This window comes from Pithys albifrons, chromosome 3, assembly GCF_047495875.1.
Source record: "Pithys albifrons albifrons isolate INPA30051 chromosome 3, PitAlb_v1, whole genome shotgun sequence".
Taxonomy (NCBI): domain Eukaryota; kingdom Metazoa; phylum Chordata; class Aves; order Passeriformes; family Thamnophilidae; genus Pithys; species Pithys albifrons.
In genome coordinates this window covers 67942825-67964108 of record NC_092460.1, presented here as the reverse complement: position 1 = coordinate 67964108, position 21284 = coordinate 67942825, and the positions used below count along the sequence as shown (strand labels likewise).

General features: G+C 44.1%; 2 protein-coding genes and 1 non-coding gene across 4 annotated transcripts; all 3 read right to left on the bottom strand.

Annotated features, from left to right (window-relative positions):
* Positions 1 to 3688: 3688 nt before the first annotated feature.
* Positions 3689 to 15590, bottom strand: KICS2 (KICSTOR subunit 2). Of its 2 annotated transcripts, XM_071552308.1 has the most exons (4): positions 15277 to 15590; positions 13235 to 13308; positions 13020 to 13156; positions 3689 to 8028 (listed from the first exon to the last, which is right to left on the bottom strand). In XM_071552308.1, the coding sequence occupies exons 1-4, from the start codon at positions 15509 to 15511 to the stop codon at positions 7212 to 7214; spliced, it is 1263 nt and encodes a 420-aa protein (XP_071408409.1). In that variant the 5' UTR covers positions 15512 to 15590; the 3' UTR covers positions 3689 to 7211. The 2 variants fall into 2 exon arrangements, with proteins under 2 accessions (XP_071408409.1, XP_071408408.1); XM_071552307.1 differs by having other exon boundaries at positions 13020 to 13308.
* A 1458-nt stretch (positions 15591 to 17048) lies between these two features.
* Positions 17049 to 20635, bottom strand: RPL18A (ribosomal protein L18a). Its single transcript, XM_071552306.1, has 5 exons — positions 20526 to 20635; positions 19957 to 20136; positions 19222 to 19351; positions 17611 to 17720; positions 17049 to 17191 (listed from the first exon to the last, which is right to left on the bottom strand). Exons 1-5 carry the CDS (start codon positions 20541 to 20543, stop codon positions 17099 to 17101), a joined length of 531 nt encoding a protein of 176 aa, XP_071408407.1. The 5' UTR covers positions 20544 to 20635; the 3' UTR covers positions 17049 to 17098.
* LOC139670773 (small nucleolar RNA SNORA68) lies at positions 18508 to 18639 on the bottom strand. The gene has a single exon (XR_011697548.1). It is a non-coding gene; the product is annotated as a small nucleolar RNA SNORA68 (small nucleolar RNA).
* Positions 20636 to 21284: the final 649 nt, after the last annotated feature.

Genomic DNA, 21284 nt, shown 5'->3' with positions numbered 1-21284 from the left:
AACATAAAATTTATAGATTCCTGTGAAATTAGGCGAGCAACACAGAGGGGCCAATGAGAACCTGCTCAGAAGCCATCTGCAATGCAGTCCCTCTGCATTCATTTTCTCCCTGCCTGTCTGTCCCAGCGCTGTCACTCGCTCCAGCCCATCTTGTAGTGACTTGTCTCCTTTGCATGGCTTATACCTTTGAGAGCCTGAAAACAGGATTTATGGAGAATACAGGACACAAACACCAAACCTTACAGCCAACTAAGCTTAGTGCCAGCACTTCTGGAAGCAACTACAGAGCTTAACCACAAGCCCAGCATCAGCCACTCTGTGTGATGCTCTGCTTACTGCAAGAGGAGGGGTTGTAGGTACTGGGCCAAAAAACCTGGGGACTCGAGGAATGAAGTATACCACATTGCTGACTTTCTTAAGCAAAGCTTTGTTATAAGGTTGGGACCCAGTGTGGTAAGAGGCAGCAGCAGATTGACATGGCATGTACATAAGGAATCCTCAGACAAATGGTATTAAAAAAAGAACTACCACTAGAATGATCACAAGTGCTTCAAAAGGCTTGTATATGAAGAACAGATGTTATGGGTTCACCTAGGTGGGCCTAGATTTGGGCTCTGGAGTTTGGACTGGGCCGAAGCTGTCAGCTGACTTGAGCTGGGCTGAGCTGACAGTTGACCTCTTGTAGCCAGTAATTTTGTATTCCATACCACATTATGACATCATCTCCAGGAAAGTAGGAACCAGTGTGGGAGTGGTTAAGGCAGTCGCTTCTCAGCCCTCCTCTTGGGGGGACGCACGATGCTGTCCCAGGGGGGATGGAGAGGACCAGGCCCACCACTGGCTCACAGGGTACCTCAGGAAAGTAAAATGTGTTGTTCTGGGTCTCTCCTTTCTGCTTGGGTTTGTCTCCCTGGGGAATAAGCTTCTTCTTAAGTAATGTGTAGTTAGGACAGTAGAATTTGTGTGTTCGTTAAGAAGTTGAGGTGGGGAACTTGTTGTTGCAGACTTGTGTAAGTGTATATTTGTACTCTCTTCTAATTGTCTCTTTCTTTCTGTGAAAAATATATGTAGATTTAGTATAAATGCAGTTTGAAGTGTTTTTTTCCTCTCCCCTCTCTTTTCCTCCCTTTCCCTGGTGTTAGGAGGGAGGCTTTTCTCTCTGTGCTTGGGGGGTTGGCAGTTGCTTATCTCAAACTCAGACAGTTAATGGTGCCGAAACCCGGGAGCAACAGAGGACCTTGGCGGGTGTCCCAGAATCTTGGCAGGCTTCCCGGGAGGATTGTTGTAGAAACATAAGAGTGATAACTGCCTTGTTTAGGTACATCCAGAACAGAAAATGTAAACAACTCTCCCTTACTGTTGAATGCTCGTTTTCACTGTTTCACTGTCTTTGTGAGTTCAAACAGCTCGACTGGCGCCTGCTGTGAATGCAGCCACTGCAGAAAAGAGAGGCCCATGTAAGCTGTTCGTGTGTGGCAAGACACGGCTGTTTGAGTTGAATCCCTGAGGACTCATCATGTGAATGCTGATGTGCCCAGGAGCTGATGAGGAGCATCTCACCTGGACTGGCATGGGGAGGAGGTGTTCCTGGCTCGATGGGCCCATGGTGCCTCAGGCCACCTGTAGGTGGATAAAGTCGAGGGGTGGATTTAACCGTGAACACTGTTCCTAAGGTTATCCACAGTTGTGAAGCGTGTTTGCCATTGTGAGACCAGAGTGAACAAGGAAAAGAGGAGCTGCGGAACCCCCTGCAGAGAATCCTACAGATGCGGCGCCCGGAACCAGCGCCCGCAGTGCTGAGCGACCCGCAGGAGCCAGAGCTGTCACTGGCGGGGCTGCCGCCAGGGCTGCGAGCGAGCCGGGGGAGGCTGCGAGCCGTGAGAGGCTGTGAGCCGTGAGAGGCTGTGAGCCGTGAGAGGCTGCAAGCCATGAGAGGCCGTGAGCCGTGAGAGGCTGTGAGCCGTGAGAGGCTGTGAGCCATGAGAGGCCACGAGCTGTGAGAGGCCGCGAGCCGTGAGAGGCCGCGAGCCGAGCCAGGGCTGCAAGCAAGCCAGGGCTGGCAGGCCGCCAGGGCTGCTCCTGCCTCTGTTGCTTGCTTGTGCTGCTGTCGGGGCTGCTTCTGAGGCTGCCAAAGCTGTTAGGACTGCTGCTAAGGGGGATGGCTCACATGGTGAACTGTAGTACTTCTGTGTGACCGAGGAAAAAGACATGAAGAGAAGCCTGCGTAAGCTGTTGATGTGTGGTGGGACACTGCCATTTGAGTTGAATCTTTGAAAACCCGTCGTGTGAGTGTTGATGTGCCCAAGAGCCGAGCCGATGAAGAACATCACACCCTGGACTGGCTGGGGGAGCGTTGTTCCTGGCTCGATGGGCTTATGATGCCTCAGACCACCTGTAGGTGGATGAGGCCAAGGGGTGGATCTGACTGTGAACACTATTTTAACCCCAGTGGGAAACTAGAGACTCCTAAAGAGAGGATGGTAACCCTACTGAAAGACATGAACCATCAGATAAGATAACCTGAGTTGACCTGCTTTGTTCCCATCAGAAATATCTACCCCATCCTAATGGACTCTTAGCCACATTATGGAGGGGTGGGAAACAGCCCTGGAAAAATAAAGAGTGTTTAAGCATGAGAACCTAAGATATGAGTGACATAATATGGTATGGAATAAGGGGTGGAGAATGTTATGGGTTCACCTAGGTGGGCCTAGATTTGGGCTCTGGAGTTTGGACTGGGCCGAAGCTGTCAGCTGACTTGAGCTGGGCTGAGCTGACAGCTGACCTCTTGTAGCCAGTAATTTTGTATTCCATACCACATTATGACATCATCTCCAGGGAAGGAGGAACCAGTGTGGGAGTGGTTAAGGCAGTCACTTCTCAGCCCTCCTCTTGGGAGGACTCACGATGCTGTCCCAGGGGGGATGGAGAGGACCAGGCCCACCACTGGCTCACAGGGTACCTCAGGAAAGTAAAATGTGTTGTTCTGGGTCTCTCCTTTCTGCTTGGGTTTGTCTCCCTGGGGAATAAGCTTCTTCTTAAGTAATGTGTAGTTAGGACAGTAGAATTTGTGTGTTCGTTAAGAAGTTGAGGTGGGGAACTTGTTGTTGCAGATTTGTGTGAGTGTGTATTTGTACTCTCTTCTAATTGTCTCTTTCTTTCTGTGAAAAATATATGTAGATTTAGTATAAATGCAGTTTGAAGTGGTTTTTTTTTCTTTCCCCTCTCTTTTCCTCCCTTTCCCTGGTGTTAGGAGGGAGGCTTTTCTCTCTGTGCTTGGGGGGGTTGGCAGTTGCTTATCTCAAACCAAGACAACAGACCAGAGCAATAATTGAGTGCCATAAAATTACCTCCAGTTATAGTGCAGATCTTTTTTTTTTAAGTGAATTAAATAAACAGTAGGTGTTGGTATTCAGACAGGTACCAGGAACTTACGTTATGTTTAGATCATTAAAACCTAAATATTATGTGCATTATGTATATGTTGTGGTCCTTTGCAGCACAATACAAAATATATTAATAGTTTCCATCCCCCACACTGTCTTCATGCAAAGGCAGGAGAAAAGGAGATGTTTTATTCAAGAAAAATCTTGAACACCACATATTAAAGAAAACAGCTTACAACACATAAATATAAAACATCTAAGAGTTCTTAGAATACATTTGCTGTCAAAAATCACACTGCAGGCAAAGGATACAAAATTTAATTTTCTGCAAAATTCTCAAGGACTCAAGTAAGTGATGAGGTACATGAAATTTGCTACAAGATAAGCTTCCACACTGCTATTCTAAGCAATCTGAGTGGCACTAGGAATATCGAATATCAGTACCTGTTTAAAATATGTGTAAATATGTCTGGAAGCAATGGCTTTCAGTACACAATCATAAATATCTTTACATCTTGCATTTAAAACAGTAATTTATAGAAGACTTAAAGCACATTAGTACATTTAATCTTGCTCAGCTACATTGGTGCAGAGAAAAATATGACAGACAGGATATCACCCAGCTCAGCAAAAGTGTGTTTATTTTCCAGTTCTTACAGTAAAGCAACTGATCAATCTTTCCAGTACTGAAGTTAGCAACAAGTATACTTCCTTCGGTTACTGAGTTTCTGGCCACCTTTACTTACTCCACAGATATGTTCTCCCACTCAATTATGCAGGTTTTTATTACTGATCTAGCCAGTTTTACATCACTGATACAGAATCATAAAAAGGTTTGGATTACAAGGGATTTTAAAGACCATCTGGTTCCAACCTCCTTGCCATGGGCAGGGACACCTTGAACTAGACCAGGTTGTTCAAACCTCCATCCAACCTGGCCTCGGACACTTTCAAGTATGGGGCATCCACAACTTCTCTGGGCAACTTGTTCCGGAGCTTCACGACCCTCACCAAAATTTCCCCTCTTTCAGTTTGAACCCAACCAAAACTCCCCATTACCACATTTGTAATTTAAAACATAAACTTCTCAAAGCAACAAATAAGAAATTGTGCCGTAAGTTTTCATGGGTCTGACAAATCTATAAATATTCACTGATAACACACACTCACACCCCACACCCAGTTTTTGGTATAGCACACCTCAATTCAGCCAAACTACTTGATACGGGGTCTAGTGCCACTTCTCTTCAAGATCACCTGCTTTTATCCAAGCTACTTCTACAGTCTCAATTTTCTTCTTTCCACTTTGTATTAATTTAAGACTGATATCTTACAAGGAGGCCCTCAGAGTTCGGACTCTGAAACCAAGACAGCCACACAAAAGTTTCTTCAGCACTCAATTCTCTCCACTGTTTGCCTGCACATCTCTCCCATTCCCTCCCTTCCCACACCATGAGGTTATGGCTCCTTTTGGTTCTTCATCAACCAAAATATTCAGAAATTTTTACTCATGAGTCAAAATGCTCCACTGGCCATCCTCCAAGATTCTGTGGAGAAAACTGCAGCAAGCCACCTTAGCACTGAAAAAAGGCAAAACAAGTCTCACCTCCTCCCACACAGAAACATTCCCGAGTATCCCTTTCCTGTCCTGAGATAACAACAAACAGTGGCAGGAGCACGAAGTGAGCTACCAGCTCTGCTGAACAGTCACCTCCTTTTCCTCTCCCCAAAAAACCCACTGTGAACAGCCTCTAGCCATTTCAGCAACCAGTAAAAGCTGCTCCCAGGTGCAGCAGATTTCTCTTTCACTTCTTCCAACTCATCCCCTGCAACTGAGAAATGAGCAAGAAGGTGTCTGTACCACACACAGTCTCTTTCCCATTTCCTCTCCACTTTTCCACAGGTGTGACAGGGAAATACTGTACAGGCAGACAGACTTTGTACAACACTTTATTACACTGCCGAAGACTGTGAATCGGTTGTGGCAACAGTCTCTTTTCCATTACTCAGGCTGAGGAAGTCAAAATTACAATGTTATTACAAGGTCACTGTCCCACAGAGGGAAGCATACAAACTCTCTCAATATTGTCATTGCAACTTTGTCCTGTCAAAAGCAATTAAAGCTGCAAAGCGTAACACTGTGACAAACGGGCACCCTCCAGTTGCTGGTGTTATTTGCAAGTCCTGCTATTTTCCAATGGCAAAGAGCAGACTGAACTTTTGAGACTGATGCTGCAGTCAGACCAAGACTTCAGGTGAAAGACAATAGCACAAACATTCACGACAGATTAACACAGTTATAGCCAAGCATGGAAGGCTCTGTTTGGTACAAAGTGGCAAGTCAAAGCTTGTATTTCAAGAACAGAACGTACTTCTATGATGGTAAAAAAATCAGCACTTGCAGCCAGGCAAGACAAGTTACTATAACCTTTAGTGGGAGAGAAAGGGAATCATTAAAAGACACATTTGCAATAGTATCTTTTATATTTCAGTCTTAACAGAAACCAGCATTATGACCTAAACTCCCTTTTAAATTAAATGTGCTGTTACACCCTACACCATGTCAACTAATGACTTAATTTTACTACGTATATATGTGTGTGTGTGTGTGTGCACAACTGCATAGCTAACAGTCAGAAGCATCCTGCAATGTAAGGCTATAGGTACAGCCAAATTGACCCTTTTATTGTATTTGGAAATACTGGTTTCCAAATTAAAGCACTTTCAGGGTAATTAGAAAACATACTTTTTCCAAACCTGCAGCCTAGAAGTGGTGAAAGAGACATTTTAGAATGAGGTAAACATACTGCATAGGCTATCTATTTAAATCCAAATCCCCACTGTTTTGGCTTAATTATCATTTAAAACTGAATAGATTGAAAAAACGATATAAAAATCTGAAAACAAATCCAGGTTGAGATGAACAGCAAACTAGAAAATAAATCATTCACAAAGGGCATTTCCTACTGTCTTTTTTTGTTTATCTTTTAAGTTAGCCAGACAAAAGCACAATTTGAAAACAGCTTTGCTGCTTTTTCCATGAAGCTGTTCATTCCAGGACACCTGCTCAACTTCAGCTTGTCTCCTTCACTTAGTCTGAGCCAAGATTAGCCCTGGGCCCACACTGTCACACACTCCAGTGAACACTGCCCTTCCACTCCATGCTGCAGCTCTTCTTGGCCCAGCTCAAGTTCTGGAGCAATGACCAAGCTTTATGACACAGGGCATTTAGAATAGAGACTGGTGCTTAACAGAGAGTGTCAGACACCTCACTTATCATTTTAAACCCTTCGAAAACTAAATTACACTTAGCAATAGTGCTTTTTCTGATTCTCATATTTTTATTTAAAATGTATCCTTGCAGGTTTACTTTTTCTAATATTCCCTTGCATTACCATTTGGTTCCCAGAAATCATTCCTGTCAGGCAATGCAGTTTTCTGAAAAGATAGTATCTTCCATTCTTAACACATTTTCAATAAACTCTGTAGAGGACAGTCAATGATCAGAACAAGATAAAGTGCATATACTCCTTTCTAATACAGGCAACAAAATTGTGGACTGAAAAAATAAATCATACTGAATATTGAAAACCACACCAAAAAAATCCCACAGTGGCCCTTTAGCAACCCACAATTAAATTGCCCCACTGAGTACTGCCCAAAAATACTTTTCTTCAAGTGTCTGTTAGCTTAAAAAAAAGGAACATATAACATTAAAAAAAAGGCTCTTTTTCAATTAGACTCTGAGAATTTATGTAACTCTTGAAAGCTACAGCTCCCTCAAGGCTGACATATTGCCTTGACAACTCGTAAACAGTCTGTGTTTCACCCTTTGGATCCAGGCTTCAAGCTTGCAAAAGCTTTGGAGTTCTTAAGGGAATGTGAAATTTCATTGAGAAAAGAAATAAAATGATAGTCCCTTTCTGACTTCTTGGACTCAAAAATAACTACAATGGTAAAATGAGGTTCAGGGCGAGTCAGAAAGTATGTGCTTTGGACTTTGTCATCATAGAAGTGAACAACTTTCTCCAAACTGTTGAGGTCAGAGGTTCTATCAGTCATAATCATGATCACATTGGGCCAGTGCATGACAGGCCTGTCACTGGGCAGAGACACCACTGCAGGGTACTGATCCACTCCTTTGGGGGCTTCCCTGTATGAATGGGGATGATGATAACCATGTCCCTGGAAACTCTCTGATCCGCGATTGTCAAAAATTAAGGAAACGTTGACGGCATCGTACTTCCGGATGAAGCTGGAAATTTTCCCAAAGTAATCAGGATTTGTTTTGGCAGTCAGAGTTTTCATTTCAGAAGCTGTTGTCTGTCGACTAAGGGCCTCATGAAAGTAAAAGCTAAACTTGGCAAGGAGAATGTTTTTGAGCTTCATTAGCCAGAGGAAGAGATGTGGCGGCTGTACAGCCTTCTGAGACTGCCCTCCAAACAGATGCTTCTTGGTCTCTCGCTGTTTCTCAAAAATCTGACCCCAAGTCTGTAGTTTTGTGTGAGCACTGTGCAAGTTGACCAGGGATGGAAGGAACTTCCACTCTGAGATCTGAGCCTGAGCCTTTAAGAGATGTGCAAGCACATCGACTTCCAGCTGGAAACTGCTTTCAAGAGGACTGAGGATTGGATGGTGAAATCTAGAAAACATAATTTTAGTCAAGACATGAGAACTGCTGTACAACAGTGAAATAATCAGAGAGCATTTGCCAGTTGACAGACAGAAGATCAAACCTCAAAGCAAAGTGTAAACTAAAAAATAACAGTTAATTTAAAAAACAGTTCTTTTTACATAATTAGAGTTATTATTTTCATGAACAAACAGCACTTCACATTTGACACAAAGCACCCATCAGACATTTCTCTATCACAGTAAGTGAGTTATATTTCATCAGTTCAAGAACAATCACTGTTTATTTTGATCCATGAGTTACTATAACACCATTGCTCTTTAAAACCAGGTGATCTTGTTCCAAATTAAAATCCCTTCTGGCAATAAAATATGCCTTGATCGTTCCGAAATACCAGTAAGATGCTGGGTTAAATCAAAGGAATTATGTTATAAATCTGTTGTTTGTACAAGGAAGCCATGAGGAAGTCAAGTGAAGCTTTTTTTTGGTTGAAGTTACAATAAAATTGCCATGGAAAATTAGTCAACAGAATCATAATTAACTGTATTTACCAATTAACTAAGTCTCAAACTTCAAATGTTGGTGTACTAAAAGCAATGACTGTAAAAAAATTGGGCAGGATTTCATCATATCACAATGAAGACACTATAACAACCAATTTATCTTACTGAAAACTCAGGTCAAGATCAGCTCTCAACTGAAAAGATGTTTAAAAAAACCCAGAAAAAAACAATACTTTATTAGGAGGCAAAAGTGTCACTACATATCTTATTCACAAGAGTGATGCAGCTATTTAGAACAACTCCTGATGAAATGGAATTTTAAAAATCCATTATATAGCTTTCTCACTTTATTTTTTCTAAATGTCAGGGAAAAAAAAGACAGATTCACCCTATTTCTCTTTCCATGCTACTCAAAATATTTGTAAATTTATAACATCATCAATAATAACATAATTGAAACTAAAAAACTGTAATCTGAAATATGTAACTTTAGTAAGGACAGAAATGGCCTTTCTAGTAAATGTCTTCCCTTAGTGGCATGTAGGACTCTTAAAGAGGTCTCCAACAGAGAACCAACAGCTCAAAGACATGACTTGATGAGGTTTCCATTTCAGTAGAGACAGATTTATCTCCTCACTTCAGAAAAATATTTTGGGTCTTGTTATTCGTTTAAGACAAATAAATTGACACTGATTTTTTTCTAACTTTTAACAGTTCATCTTCAGACACAGCTACAGTAATGCCAATATTCCCCTCAGGACACAGTATATACAACCCATTTTGAAAATAGTTGCTAAAACCAAACACCACTTCATTTTACTGTGGACCAGAAGAAAGAATGAAAACTTTATGCCTTTCATCCCTTCTCTCTTTACTATTTTTTCTTTGACTTTCCATCAAGTTCTTATCAAAACAGAAATTCTTAAGGTTGTGAAAACTGCCTTTTATCACTATTTTTAAGCAGTTTTTTTTGGAAGTCAGATTCTGAGCCTTGAAAGGATTTATTATTAAGATGCAAGTCCAGATTTATTTGAAAAAAAAAAAAGAACTATGAGTATCATAAACCTGCTTATGGACCACGTTGTGCAAACAGGCCAGGCTGGGTGAGAGCAACGTTGTGTACAGAGCACACACCAGCAACCAGACCGACCTGCTGCAGCAGGGAGCAGAGTGCACTGGCCACTCTGGAGGGCTAAGAGGTCCAGAGCATATTTACACTTCTTTGAACAAACAAGAGTCAATCAAAAATAATATTCTGCTAACAGTCAACATTAAAGATCTCCAATGGTTTTGATATTCACCAGAAAAGCAATTTCATTGCTGCATATTGTATGTATGGCCAGACTTCACAAACAAAGATTTGGGCAGGGCTCTCCCCACGTGGGTGTGCCCTTCCAGCCTGCACAGTGGATGTTTTAGGTGGGGCACAGTGTGCGCAGAACTGGCCCCACCGTTTCAGTTCTATGGTCCATTTGCCACGGCCGAGCGAGCTTGGACAGTGACAGTGAAGTCCTCGGGACTGTCACAGCACCCGATACTAACCGGGGCTGACCCTGCTGAGCATCCGAGATGTGACAGGATGGGATGGCAGGGAGGCATTGAACTGCCAGGGGACGGTCCCCACTGAGACTCGAACTCAGGACCTTGGGATTCAAAGTCCAGAGTGCTCTCCTGTACACCACGGGACCGCCCCTGCTGCTTCTTAGGAGAGGGTAGAAAAAGCATTATACAAGATTATTTGTTCTAGACAGTCCCATCACAAAGTGGTTTCAACACACTTGCAGTCAGAGCAAGAAGGTTATTCTTCAATCTTAAAAGCAATTTAAAAACCTGTACTAAGGCAGCACTGCTAAAGTCCCCTGAATTAACATTATGATGAACACCTTCCCACTTCTACTTTGCTTCCTGGCTTTCCTAACATTTCACTGCACAGCAGGATTTGCTAAACTGCTTTAAGCCAAAAATACACATCTCAGCCACAGCTGAGAAGCTTGACATGGTTGCAGAGTAAACTAACAAGTTATGTGCTAAGTATATCTGCTGATATATAATTGAGTTTTATAACACAGAAGCATCTGAGCTCAGTATCACACAAAACAGACAGAGGTTTATAATATTTTAATAAGCCAGAATGCTAAAAACTTTAAAAAAAATTGGAACCCCCCCCAATCATTCTTGAGAGTGGAGGGGTGGTAGAGTTTTGTTTTGCAGACTATGAAGAAGTCACATTTTATTTTCTACTTCTGTCCATATATCACACATTCATGGATATATTTACAAAATCCTGACTGCATAAAAAATTACAACACTTAAAATAATTACATCAAAATACATTTTCTGGTTACTTATTCATTTTATACTAAGCTTTTAAAGAAACCTGCCTCTGATGCTCCTTTTATTATTTCAGCTAAGATCCCACCCAAACCAACAGTTAAATATTTCAGGAAAAGTTACTTCTCCATCTGTATTTTAAATTAAAAAAGGAGAGGAAAATGTCTTGTGTTGGTTGTGTACAAGTCAGCAATAAGTAGTAACAAAAAACCCAGTAAGAAAATAGCTTTAAACTACTCAGTAAAGATTTTTCACATCCAGACAATATGACTTGTTAACAATCCATTAATTCCACGATTCCTTTACCAGCAAGCAGATACTTCCTCCACACTATCTGAACAGCTATTTTCACATGTAAAAGAAACCAAGGCCAGAACTTATCTAGAAAACACATATCCTGTCTGGCCTTAGCACAGCTATCTGAAGTAATGGCACATCCTCAGTGACAAGAGAGGAATATACTGACAGAGGAAAGCAACTCGGTAAGGATGAGTTTGTTTGACCCCTTTCACTATGAGGGTCAAAAGACTGTAAAGCAGAAATGCCTTCCAGCCAGTACACATCAACTAAACAGCCCCCAGAAACTGATCTGAGATATGAAGAAACTGGAAGGAACGACTTAAGGAAGATATGGCTATGCCCACTTTTTTCAGATTCATGAATTATGTGACTGGGGAGGACCACCCTGCACCTACTGAATGAGCTCTAACTGCATCTTAGGCTGTCTCCATCTTAGAGACTGCTCATTAAACCAAAGCAAAATGACCAGTGTTTTTCCCACTACTCACTTTTTAAAAGATGTTATTATATATATAATTATATAATGTATGTTACATAAACACATTATATAATAATGCTTTAGAAGTACAGAGGTGTCACCAAAATTTATTTAAACAGGACAGTGAAACATTTCATATGCAACAATCTCCAAACAATTCATCATAGTACAAGTTTTGGTTTTCAGATTTTAAACAGTGCTATTGATTCAGCACATGCTCAAAACAGATGGTGATGGTTTGTGTACAGCATAAACCAACTTTTCAAAAAAGACCCCCCAAATGCACTTCCCTTTCCTCTTTAAAGTTCATCACACCAAGGAAAATATACGAAAGTTTCAGTTTTTTAGTGGACTAACAGTCCTGACCTCTTGTAAGAGTTCACAAGCCAAGAACTGCAAGACATCACTAGCAAGATCATACTAGACTAGTTTTGATTTTCAAATTGCAAAATTACATAGCAATTTGCTGAAGTTTTTCCTAAAAAAATAAGGAAGTTATCTGCAGTGTTTCAATCTGGAATATCAGAAAGTAGTACTGAATTATACTAGGTGAACACTTTAAAAATCATAACTGAAAAAAGTAAGATCTAAGAATATTCTCCTCAAACATCTTCTTAGACACTACTTCACTAGCCAAGATTTGGTTTGGTTCAAAATGAAGAGGTAGAACTTGAGTATGTTGACAAGCATACAAAAATTCTCTCTTTTTTAAACTGCCACCACTTTCAAAACTCACGTATGTCAGATGTGCAAAACCCACCCAGCATAATTTAGAAACATCCTAGTGTACTTGTAAGAGGAACTATTAGATCTTCAACACACCACAGTGGCAGGGACTGAAGGCTCAGAGGTGCTGCTTCTACTGGCTGCAAGACCTCTCAAGAGAAGGGAGCAGAGCACCATAAAACCCTTCCGGGCAGGCCAGATAGCTACAGCGTAGCATTTACGATTAAGCAGACACGCATTCTTGCCTCAAAAATAAAACTGTCACAGGAGTACCTGTCTTATTTTTATGTCACTTTTACTGAAGTCCATATGGATTAAGAATTGTTTCCTTTCTCCTCCCAGAGAAAAAACAGAAGAAGCCTTGCACCTTATATATAAAGAAAATAACTCTTCCTCTCTGCTGAAAACGAATACACTGAGTATTAATTAAGGAATAGAGAGGAAGGTTCCCAGAACACCATGAGCAGAAACACTCTCCTTTTGTTATTTTTCTTCTTTGGACACTTCATGCATCTGGTGCTGCTGGCCAACACAGACTTCACTCATGCACTCATGAAGGGGCTGTCAAAGGACAGCAAAGTGTTTGGGCTTGCTTTGAACTTCAACATCAGTTATTACAGATCACGTGCCTGAGTACACACTGCCAGCAAACAAGCACTGACCTTGAGCTGTATTTCTTTAAGATGGATTCCAAAATGTTTACCAGTTCCTCAGAGTTAATGAACTTTTGGGTGCTGAGCGTGTACATTTTTTCATAGAAGTCAGCAATTTCCATCCGAGCCTGAACAAAAAAACAGAGCTGTTCAGACAGGTGAGAAAGCAGCTCTTCCAAGTGAGGAGCTGTTCCTCCTAGTGCATTGTGACCCGTCGCCACCACCTTCTTCAGCTCATTATGCAGAGATGTGTAGATGGTTCGGATGGAGTCCTTTCGGCTGAAGAATGACTGACCACCTGTTCAGATAAATATGGAGGTATTACCAAAATCCAAGGACAGCAAACACAGACAGCAATACTGGAAAATTCTACATAACCATGCTTGTGCTCCTCTAGTTCCTAAATGTTGTTTGATCACAGTATTTCTTTCAACCAAACCCCAAAATTCAGTATGTTATTTTGTAACAATTACACAGAGCATATGCTCAGATGCATTTCATGTAATTTCATGCAAGTTACTCTCATGCCAGTTTGTATCTCAGCAGCCAGTGATGGCTGCAAAACTTCAGCTCCCTCAGTTATGGTGTGACTTCCCAGAAAATAAGGGTTCAGTTAAATTTGCTACAGTGATACATGACCTGGAAATTCTGTTATCTGTGGGATTCAGAGGAATCAAGTCATCAGGATGTGACTGATCTCTAGATCTTTTCAGGAGAATTCCCCCAGCAATCCCTCTTCAATCATGATGCACTCAAATTTGCAAAGCAACCTTTAAGCCAGAACCATGTGGCATCTGTGTGTACAAATCAAACATTTCTAGTCCCTACACAATCTTAATATAAAACAGAATCCAAAGGGAAAACAATCACACTTTTATCTCAGTGAGACCACAGTGCAGGTTAATCCACAATTAAAACTTGAGGGGAAGGGGGAAGAAGTTGTCTGTACTTCTTTCTACCCACTCAACACTATGAGGAATTAAAACAAAAGACCGAAGTGGAGGTCAAAGTAAAGGATATTTAACTTTGACACAACTAAAAGACTGTACAAATGCAGTGACCTTATTTCATATTTTCTGTTTACAGAAGGCCTTACTGTGGATTTCAACAGCTGCAGCAGAGCAAGGATCACAGGGATTGAGTTGGTGGAACTTTTAAAAAAAGATTCCAGGTTTAGGTTCCACTTTGAAACTGCTTATAAATTTTGTAAGGGTGGATTTGTTTCATATATATAATGTTCAAATGTGACCTTAGCAATTAGAGGCAGAAAGGCAGAGAATTGGTTGTGACTGTGAAACAGCTCCCTTCCTAAGCCATGAATAACCCTCAGGTCATGGGCAGGATGAAGAACCATCTATTGCAGTCATTCATGAAGTATATAAACAAACAAAACTCCTTCCCTTTTCTTATAAATTTTAACCTTTCTGCAAGCATCAAATGCACTTTTTAAAGTCAGCCTTATAGACAGAGCTTTGTCTGTAAAGACGTTCATATAAAATAGCTCCAAGCCACCACTTAAAACACCAAAGCAAAATTTTTGTGATGCTTTACCATGTTACACATCAGACTCATATCCCTTGATCCATTTTCCATGCCTGTCTGCAGTTCAAATTAAAAATAAGCAGCCTTGCCCAGAGGGTAACAGGATGACAGGTTGGGGTTTTTCTAGTTGTGCACTGAGAAGGTGAGAAGCAGCCAAGATTGTGGCCAAAGCTTCTTGAGATCTTGCAGAGTCTGCCCGGGTAACAATTTTTAGGATGCTATCTCCAGCCCCAGGTAGTTGCACATATGCAGATATAAGGTGAAAAAGCTTTAACCCTTTGGCCACCCCACTGAGCTCACGTTTGTCCCGATCTCGGCCAGAGTATCTCAGCACAGAATACCTCTGGCTAAATCTTGGGAAAGGCAAGTAGGTAGTCTGCCGGGCAATGAAGAGCGGCAATGCTTGGCACAGCAGCCACTGGGACACCTGCACTCTTGTTTATTCTTTAGGCGCAGCACCAATGGCACAGCCGATTTCCGACTGGGCCCAGGGACAGCTGCTGACCCAGCACGTGCCTCGCAGATGCCCAGGCACGCCCCCCGCCGAGGCAGAGCCCTCAGGTACCCAGCGCTGTGCACAGCGGGCTGACGGACGGCCTCGCGCCCGCTCCCCACCCGCGGGGCCGAACCCGGGGCAGGCCCGCGCCTCGGACAGGCCCGGAACGGGCGAGACAGCCGGGGCTCGAGGCGGCGGGGCCGGTCCCTGCCTCCCCCGGAGAGGTACCTAGCTTCTGTCCCAGGAAGGTCATGCTGTGATAGGCCTTCTCGGCCGCCGCCAGGTGCGCCAGCCCGGCCAGCAGCGCCAGCCAGCTGGACCCCGCGCTCTTGTTGGCCTCCCGCTCCTTTTCCACGTTGTCCTTGGCTTTATCGTAGGAGAAGATGCCCAGGTGGGAGAAGAAGGTCTCCAGCACGGCCTGCTCCACCGGCACCGGCGCTCCCAGCGGGATCGACTCCCCCATCCCGCCCGGCGCCTCCGCACCGGCCGCGACTTCCGGGTCCGGCGCCCGCCCGCGTGAGGGAACGGGCGCGTGGCTTCCCCTCGTCACGTGACAGACCGAAGGGGCGGTACTGACGCGCGTCACGTGCGGGGCGGGGATCGCGCATGCGCGGAGCGATGGGAGCGCACCGCCCAGCGGGATTCCAGCCGCGTTCGCGCGCGGAGAGCCCGGGAGCGCCGGCGGTCCGCCAGTCCATGCTGCCCGTTGATGTTTTCGGGCTGGACACAGCGGCGCTGTTCCTCCTCTGAGCTGTCCTCCATCCGCCGTGCTACATTTTGTGCTTTAGACTTACCTCTGAGGCTGGTTTTCAGGTTAAATCGTTCTTTCATTCGAAACGGTCTAAACCTCCAGGTATTTCTGATGCCCTCATTCCCACTCTGACTCCCACAGGACCCTCCAGCTACTTTGGGTTTATAGTTCCCCCCTCCCTCACGAATGGGAGGTAGTGGGTTACCCAAATTAATGCCGTTTTTCAGTTTATGTTTTGGACAGGTGAGGTCCCTGGAATGATCACTGTGGAGGTGATGAGAAGCACCAAGCTGAGCCCCAGGGCCGTGAGGCTGTGAGGGGAGCTGCTGTGGCCACACCGACAGGTCCCAGTTGCACAGAACCACCACCCATCCTTACCCTGACGGTTCCAGTTCGAGTTGCAGCCCTCCAGCCAGCACAGGTGCCTCCCTGCACTGGACTTCCCTGCACTCTGATTGGCACCGGCACTCATTTTTAAGCTGACATCTAGACAAAACACGGCATTAGTTCTTTAACAATGGGAAGATCCATGCACTAATTTAAAGAACTGACTGCCTCTTGTTCAAGAAACACTACAAACACACTGAAAACAGGCACCAGATGCAAACATCGGCTTTAGGAGCAAAACAGCCTTTTTAATTAATCTCAACTACCTGCAAATCTTCTACTGTGGCTTCATACTGCAAGCAGAGTAGCCAAAGATTGGGTGTAAAAATTAATTTTTATTCATCCATCTAATAATGAAGATAAGTCTGCCTAGCCCTTCATCAGTTTTAATTTCCAGGCACCTCTATGTGCATCCTCGAGTTAATTCAGAGCAGTGTGTAACACCCTTGAAAAGTTCAGGCTACAAGTAATTTTGGCTTTACATGCTTAAAATCTGAAGCAGATAAACTGAAGCTGAGGTCTTCATTTGTACAGCTGACAAGTCTGAGTTCTGTGTGCACCAAAAGCTGCCTTCTTCCTGAATTCAACTATTTACTTAGTGTGCTGAAAAGACAAAATGCATGTAGGATTTTGCAGCTGTTCAGTAACAGACTTCTTTGATCTGTAAAAGTTGATTGTTACAATTTGGTTTATTGATGAAATATTCTGGAAATTGAAATCAGCATGTGAAATATTCACCTGCTCAAGGCAATCATAGCTGTAAATAGGAGGCTGCCAACAGATTACAGAAAAAAAAGAGCAGGAAGGGGGAACTCTTAGATAGCCAGGACACTGTTTCCAAAAGACAACTGTGAGTCAAAGGTTCAAATAAGACCTTTATTGCAACACGGAGTTGACTGCATGTTTTTGTATTTAATAGAAAGTATTTGGTCTCTTGGTGGTGAAACGTGGTTTGTGCTGGCGACGCAGAACTCTGTGTGGCAGAGGGAACTTGATTTTAGAATCCTGCAAGAAAAATGTTTCTATGTTAGTTGAGGTATTAGATGAACAATAGGAAAGATTACAACAGATAGCCAAGCAGTATTCAACGACTAAGTTACAAATAGAGAAGTAATGCATCCACAAATTAGATACACTTCATAGGATGTAACATATACCTTAATTTTGCACTTTTTAAAAGATACTTGTTAGAGGCACGTTTTCTGCACCATAAGACATATTTACTTTACTGTGACTTTCTTCCAAACACTTCTACCTTTCGAAGCCTTGATTATAATATACTGTAACTATAAACCTATGCATACAAGTTTGGTTCCCTTCGTGTTTTTGGCACAAAGCAAGTCAGTAGCAGATGAGGTATCTCCCCTCTTCCAGTCCAGCACTGGACCAGGACCCCCCAGCCACTGCCGTGCTGGTTCACTTACATGGAACTGCTTGACAGCTGGTCTGCGGCACTTGCTGGCAGCGATTTCCTCAACTTTCATGATCTGAATAGAGTGAGCACGGGCACGGTGACGGGCTCCCATGTCACGGTCTGGAACAGGAACACTCATTAGAAAATGAATCTTAAAGACATTTTTAGCTCAAAAACCTTACAACCACCTTTGCAGGAAACTTTCATAGTGCCATCTCCAAATTTCTAAATTTCTGATCAACTCTAGTTAAAAACCCACCAGGTGATGCAAAGTGATGGCACAAGTATCACAGAACCAACCACCAGCACTAAATTCTTCCAGTAACTCATTACCAAACTCCTCCAAGCAAGTACCATCTTATTATTCTTGCCCAATTTCAAGAAGACACACACAAACAGAAATAATATATGTGGGACTATTTTGGTTTTGCACCAAAAAACCCCCTGTGATACAGAATCAACACTGAAATACTCCTACTGAAAAGACACATGAACTTAAAAACAATTTCCCTTCCAAAAGGAAGGTGCAAGGAAAGGTAGGACCTGAGAATATCTTTACTTTTCTTGAAGCTGACCAGGATAGAAACTGATATTCATTCCATATCCTTAGGCTTTCAAAACAGGAGGAAGCCATCTGTACATTGGCTACCTGAAAATTCCTCCTTGCAGCAGTGCAAATCACTGCCTTCAAATCACAATGTCCCACAGCTAGTTCTACATGACTTGCCTGCTGAAATACTATTCTGCTTATAATGCTTTCTATGAAGACCTAACACACCTATTAAAAACTTACCTGTCACAAGTATTCTTAAACATAGAAGTATCAGTCATTGTAACATGGTAAATAAGGTTCTTGGTCCCTTTAAGCAATCATTCAGTATGTTAATTAACAGGGATAATTTTAAGGTAATGTAGAATCTTAAATTTCACTTTCAAAAGCACTTCAGCTTTTGAAAGGCGACAAGATACATTTAATATTTGCACACATGACAAGAATATCATTATTCAGAACAATATTCTTTGGGTTTTTATGTGCATTCTGTAGGGTTTACAACACTGTGGAGTCAAGTATCAACAGCATCACCTAAACAAATGGTCCATCCCTCAAGTACTTCACAAAACAGATTGAAATTCTCCCTGAAAAAAGGCAATGAGATCTTGGAATGACAGATTATAGATTTTTTTCCTTGTGTTTTTTTTTTCACTTGCTCTCCACAGTACAGATGCTAGTACGTTCCACATGATACCTGAAATACTCTCTCTATAAGACTTGGGAAGACATATACAACTATCTTAAAACAAATATAGTGCAAGAAATACAAATAACATCTAAAAGGCCATTATACACTCAGGTTCTAAAGCAAAACTCATTACCAGAATTGTAGCAAGTCACACCAAAATGCACTGGAAATATTTTCAGTCAGAGAAGGGTGGCAACAAATAAGATACTACATATACATACATAAATACCTATGGAATTACTTGGCAACCCCCTACCTTATTTTTCCAGTGTTTCAGTTATCTTACCATGGATTAAGTCAGCATGCTTTATGTTCAGTTTGAGACTTAATCTTCTTACAGACCAACCTTACCATTTTATACCTCATTTCCATACACTTACAGCACTGAGTGACAGCTCCAGCTGTGGTCAAATCTCTGTACTCCCTGTACATGTTGTGGGTTCCACTACGAGAATCGTAGCGCAACCAGATACCAAAATTCTTTACCCGCAGAGGGGATTTCTCATACACCTGAAATGATGAAAGAGCATGAAAGTGGTTAGAGACAGTGCATTACCACCATTTTACAGTTTTAAGAATAAGTATTTTACAGCTCTAATGAAATCACTGTTGTAAGTTTTATTGTCTAAACCAACTCTTTGCTCTCCCTCCCTTTACCAGCATAGTTGGATTTAATTCTTGGTAATTCAGAGCGAAGAGCTGTAGCAATTCAGCACAGAAAGAAAAAAACTGTATTTCAGCTCTAAAAAATATTCTTGGAGCAAGAACAAAGTAGAGAATAAGCATAGAAACATCCATTTTCCCAAGATTATGAATGTCCATTTGACTCTTAAATTGTATTAAGTGCATATTGCCCAATGAAGCAAGTCCAAGAACAAGACAGCAGCACTTAGTGACATAGTTCATACTTCTTAAGTGCTGAGAAGTAAGTTTTTGTTCAGTTTACAGGACATATACCATCACTTTCAAAAAACATTTGTCACTTTCACAGCAACTGCAAGATGAAAGAATTTCAATCTCACCCCCAGTAACAGCAAATCCTATAAATTCCTTTTACATACACCAGCTGGAATTCCTTAACAACCTCCCATGTTTTTAGATTTTTAATCCCACACCTGGCCACAGTACACAATCTCTCCAGAAGACTTTTTCATCTTCTTCAGCTGAGAGACGAAGTACCAGAACCGGGACTTGGCGACGACGTGGTTCGGAGCAAAGATCCGCATGCGGTACAGAGGAGGGGTCGTGCATTTCGGCGTGGGCAGGCACCGCCCGACCACCTTGTACTCCCGCAGCTGGGGGAACACGAAACACATGCGGGCCGCAGCGTGAGCCGCGATGCCACCGCCGCGCCCGCCGGACCGTGCCCCGCCGCGAGATCCGCAGGCTTCAGGACGGCACAGCGCGGCGGGGCAGCCCAATCCAGGGGCACAGACAGAGTTCCCGCCGCGCCGGGCGGGTCCATCTGCCCGCGGAGCCGCGCGCCGCCCCGGCCGGGAGCGGAGCCGCCGCCATGTTGGGCGCGCGCCGTCTCACGGGCCGTGCCGGGCCGCGCTGCTCGGGCAAGCTCGGGCCGCCTTCGAGCGCCGCAACCCACCGCCACCCTCCCTGCGGCCGCCTCCGAGCCGGCCCCGGCCGCAACCCCAGCGCCAGCCGTGCCTGCCGCGCCCCGGCCCGCACTCACGGTGCCCGACGCCTTCATGGCGCTCCTCCTCCGCGGCCCGCAGGAAAGGAAAGGGACGGCCGCGTGCGCCGCCGCCGGACGTCACCTTCCGGCCCCGCCCCAGCAGCCCGCGCTGCCCATGGGCGGGAGCAGAGTGCCATTGGACAGCGCAACCGTCACTCTCCGGCACTAGCCCCACCTCTTAGCGAGAACAGAGCGCCATTGGAGGGCACAGCCGTCACTCTCCGCCGGGGTTTCCGGGGTTCCGGGGGCTGGGGCCGCGTGGCCCGGCCCGGCCCGGCCCGGCCGACGCTGTCCTGTCCCGCCCCGCCCCGTACCCCGCGTGGAGCCGATGTGAGGAGGCTTAGCTGTGCGTGACTCCTTCTTCCGCCGGCCCTGCTCGCGTTGCCCTGGAGTGCGTGGCAGGGAGGCTCCATCCGGAGCCACGGCGCTCCCCCCGGGGCGGTAGCCGGCCGCGTAGGGCTGTCCCCCGGGCATCCGTGATCCCCCCACGCACTCAGTTCCAGGGGATGTTTCGCGGCCGGTCACGCCGGCGCTCGCTCCCCAGCGCAGCGTGCGCGGGCAGCGGCTCTGCTGGGGGAATAAGCGAGAGTCTCTCGAGGGTTGTGCAGCTCACGCCCTTGAGAGCAGCTCAGCCGTAGCCACGGGACGGGCCTGAGGTACCGTAAGAGCAGCGCTTCAAGGACGGGCTGTCAGTGGCTGCAGCGTACTTGCTGCGGAACGTTGTTCACGATTAAGTGGGTTTCAGTCTGGCCCTAC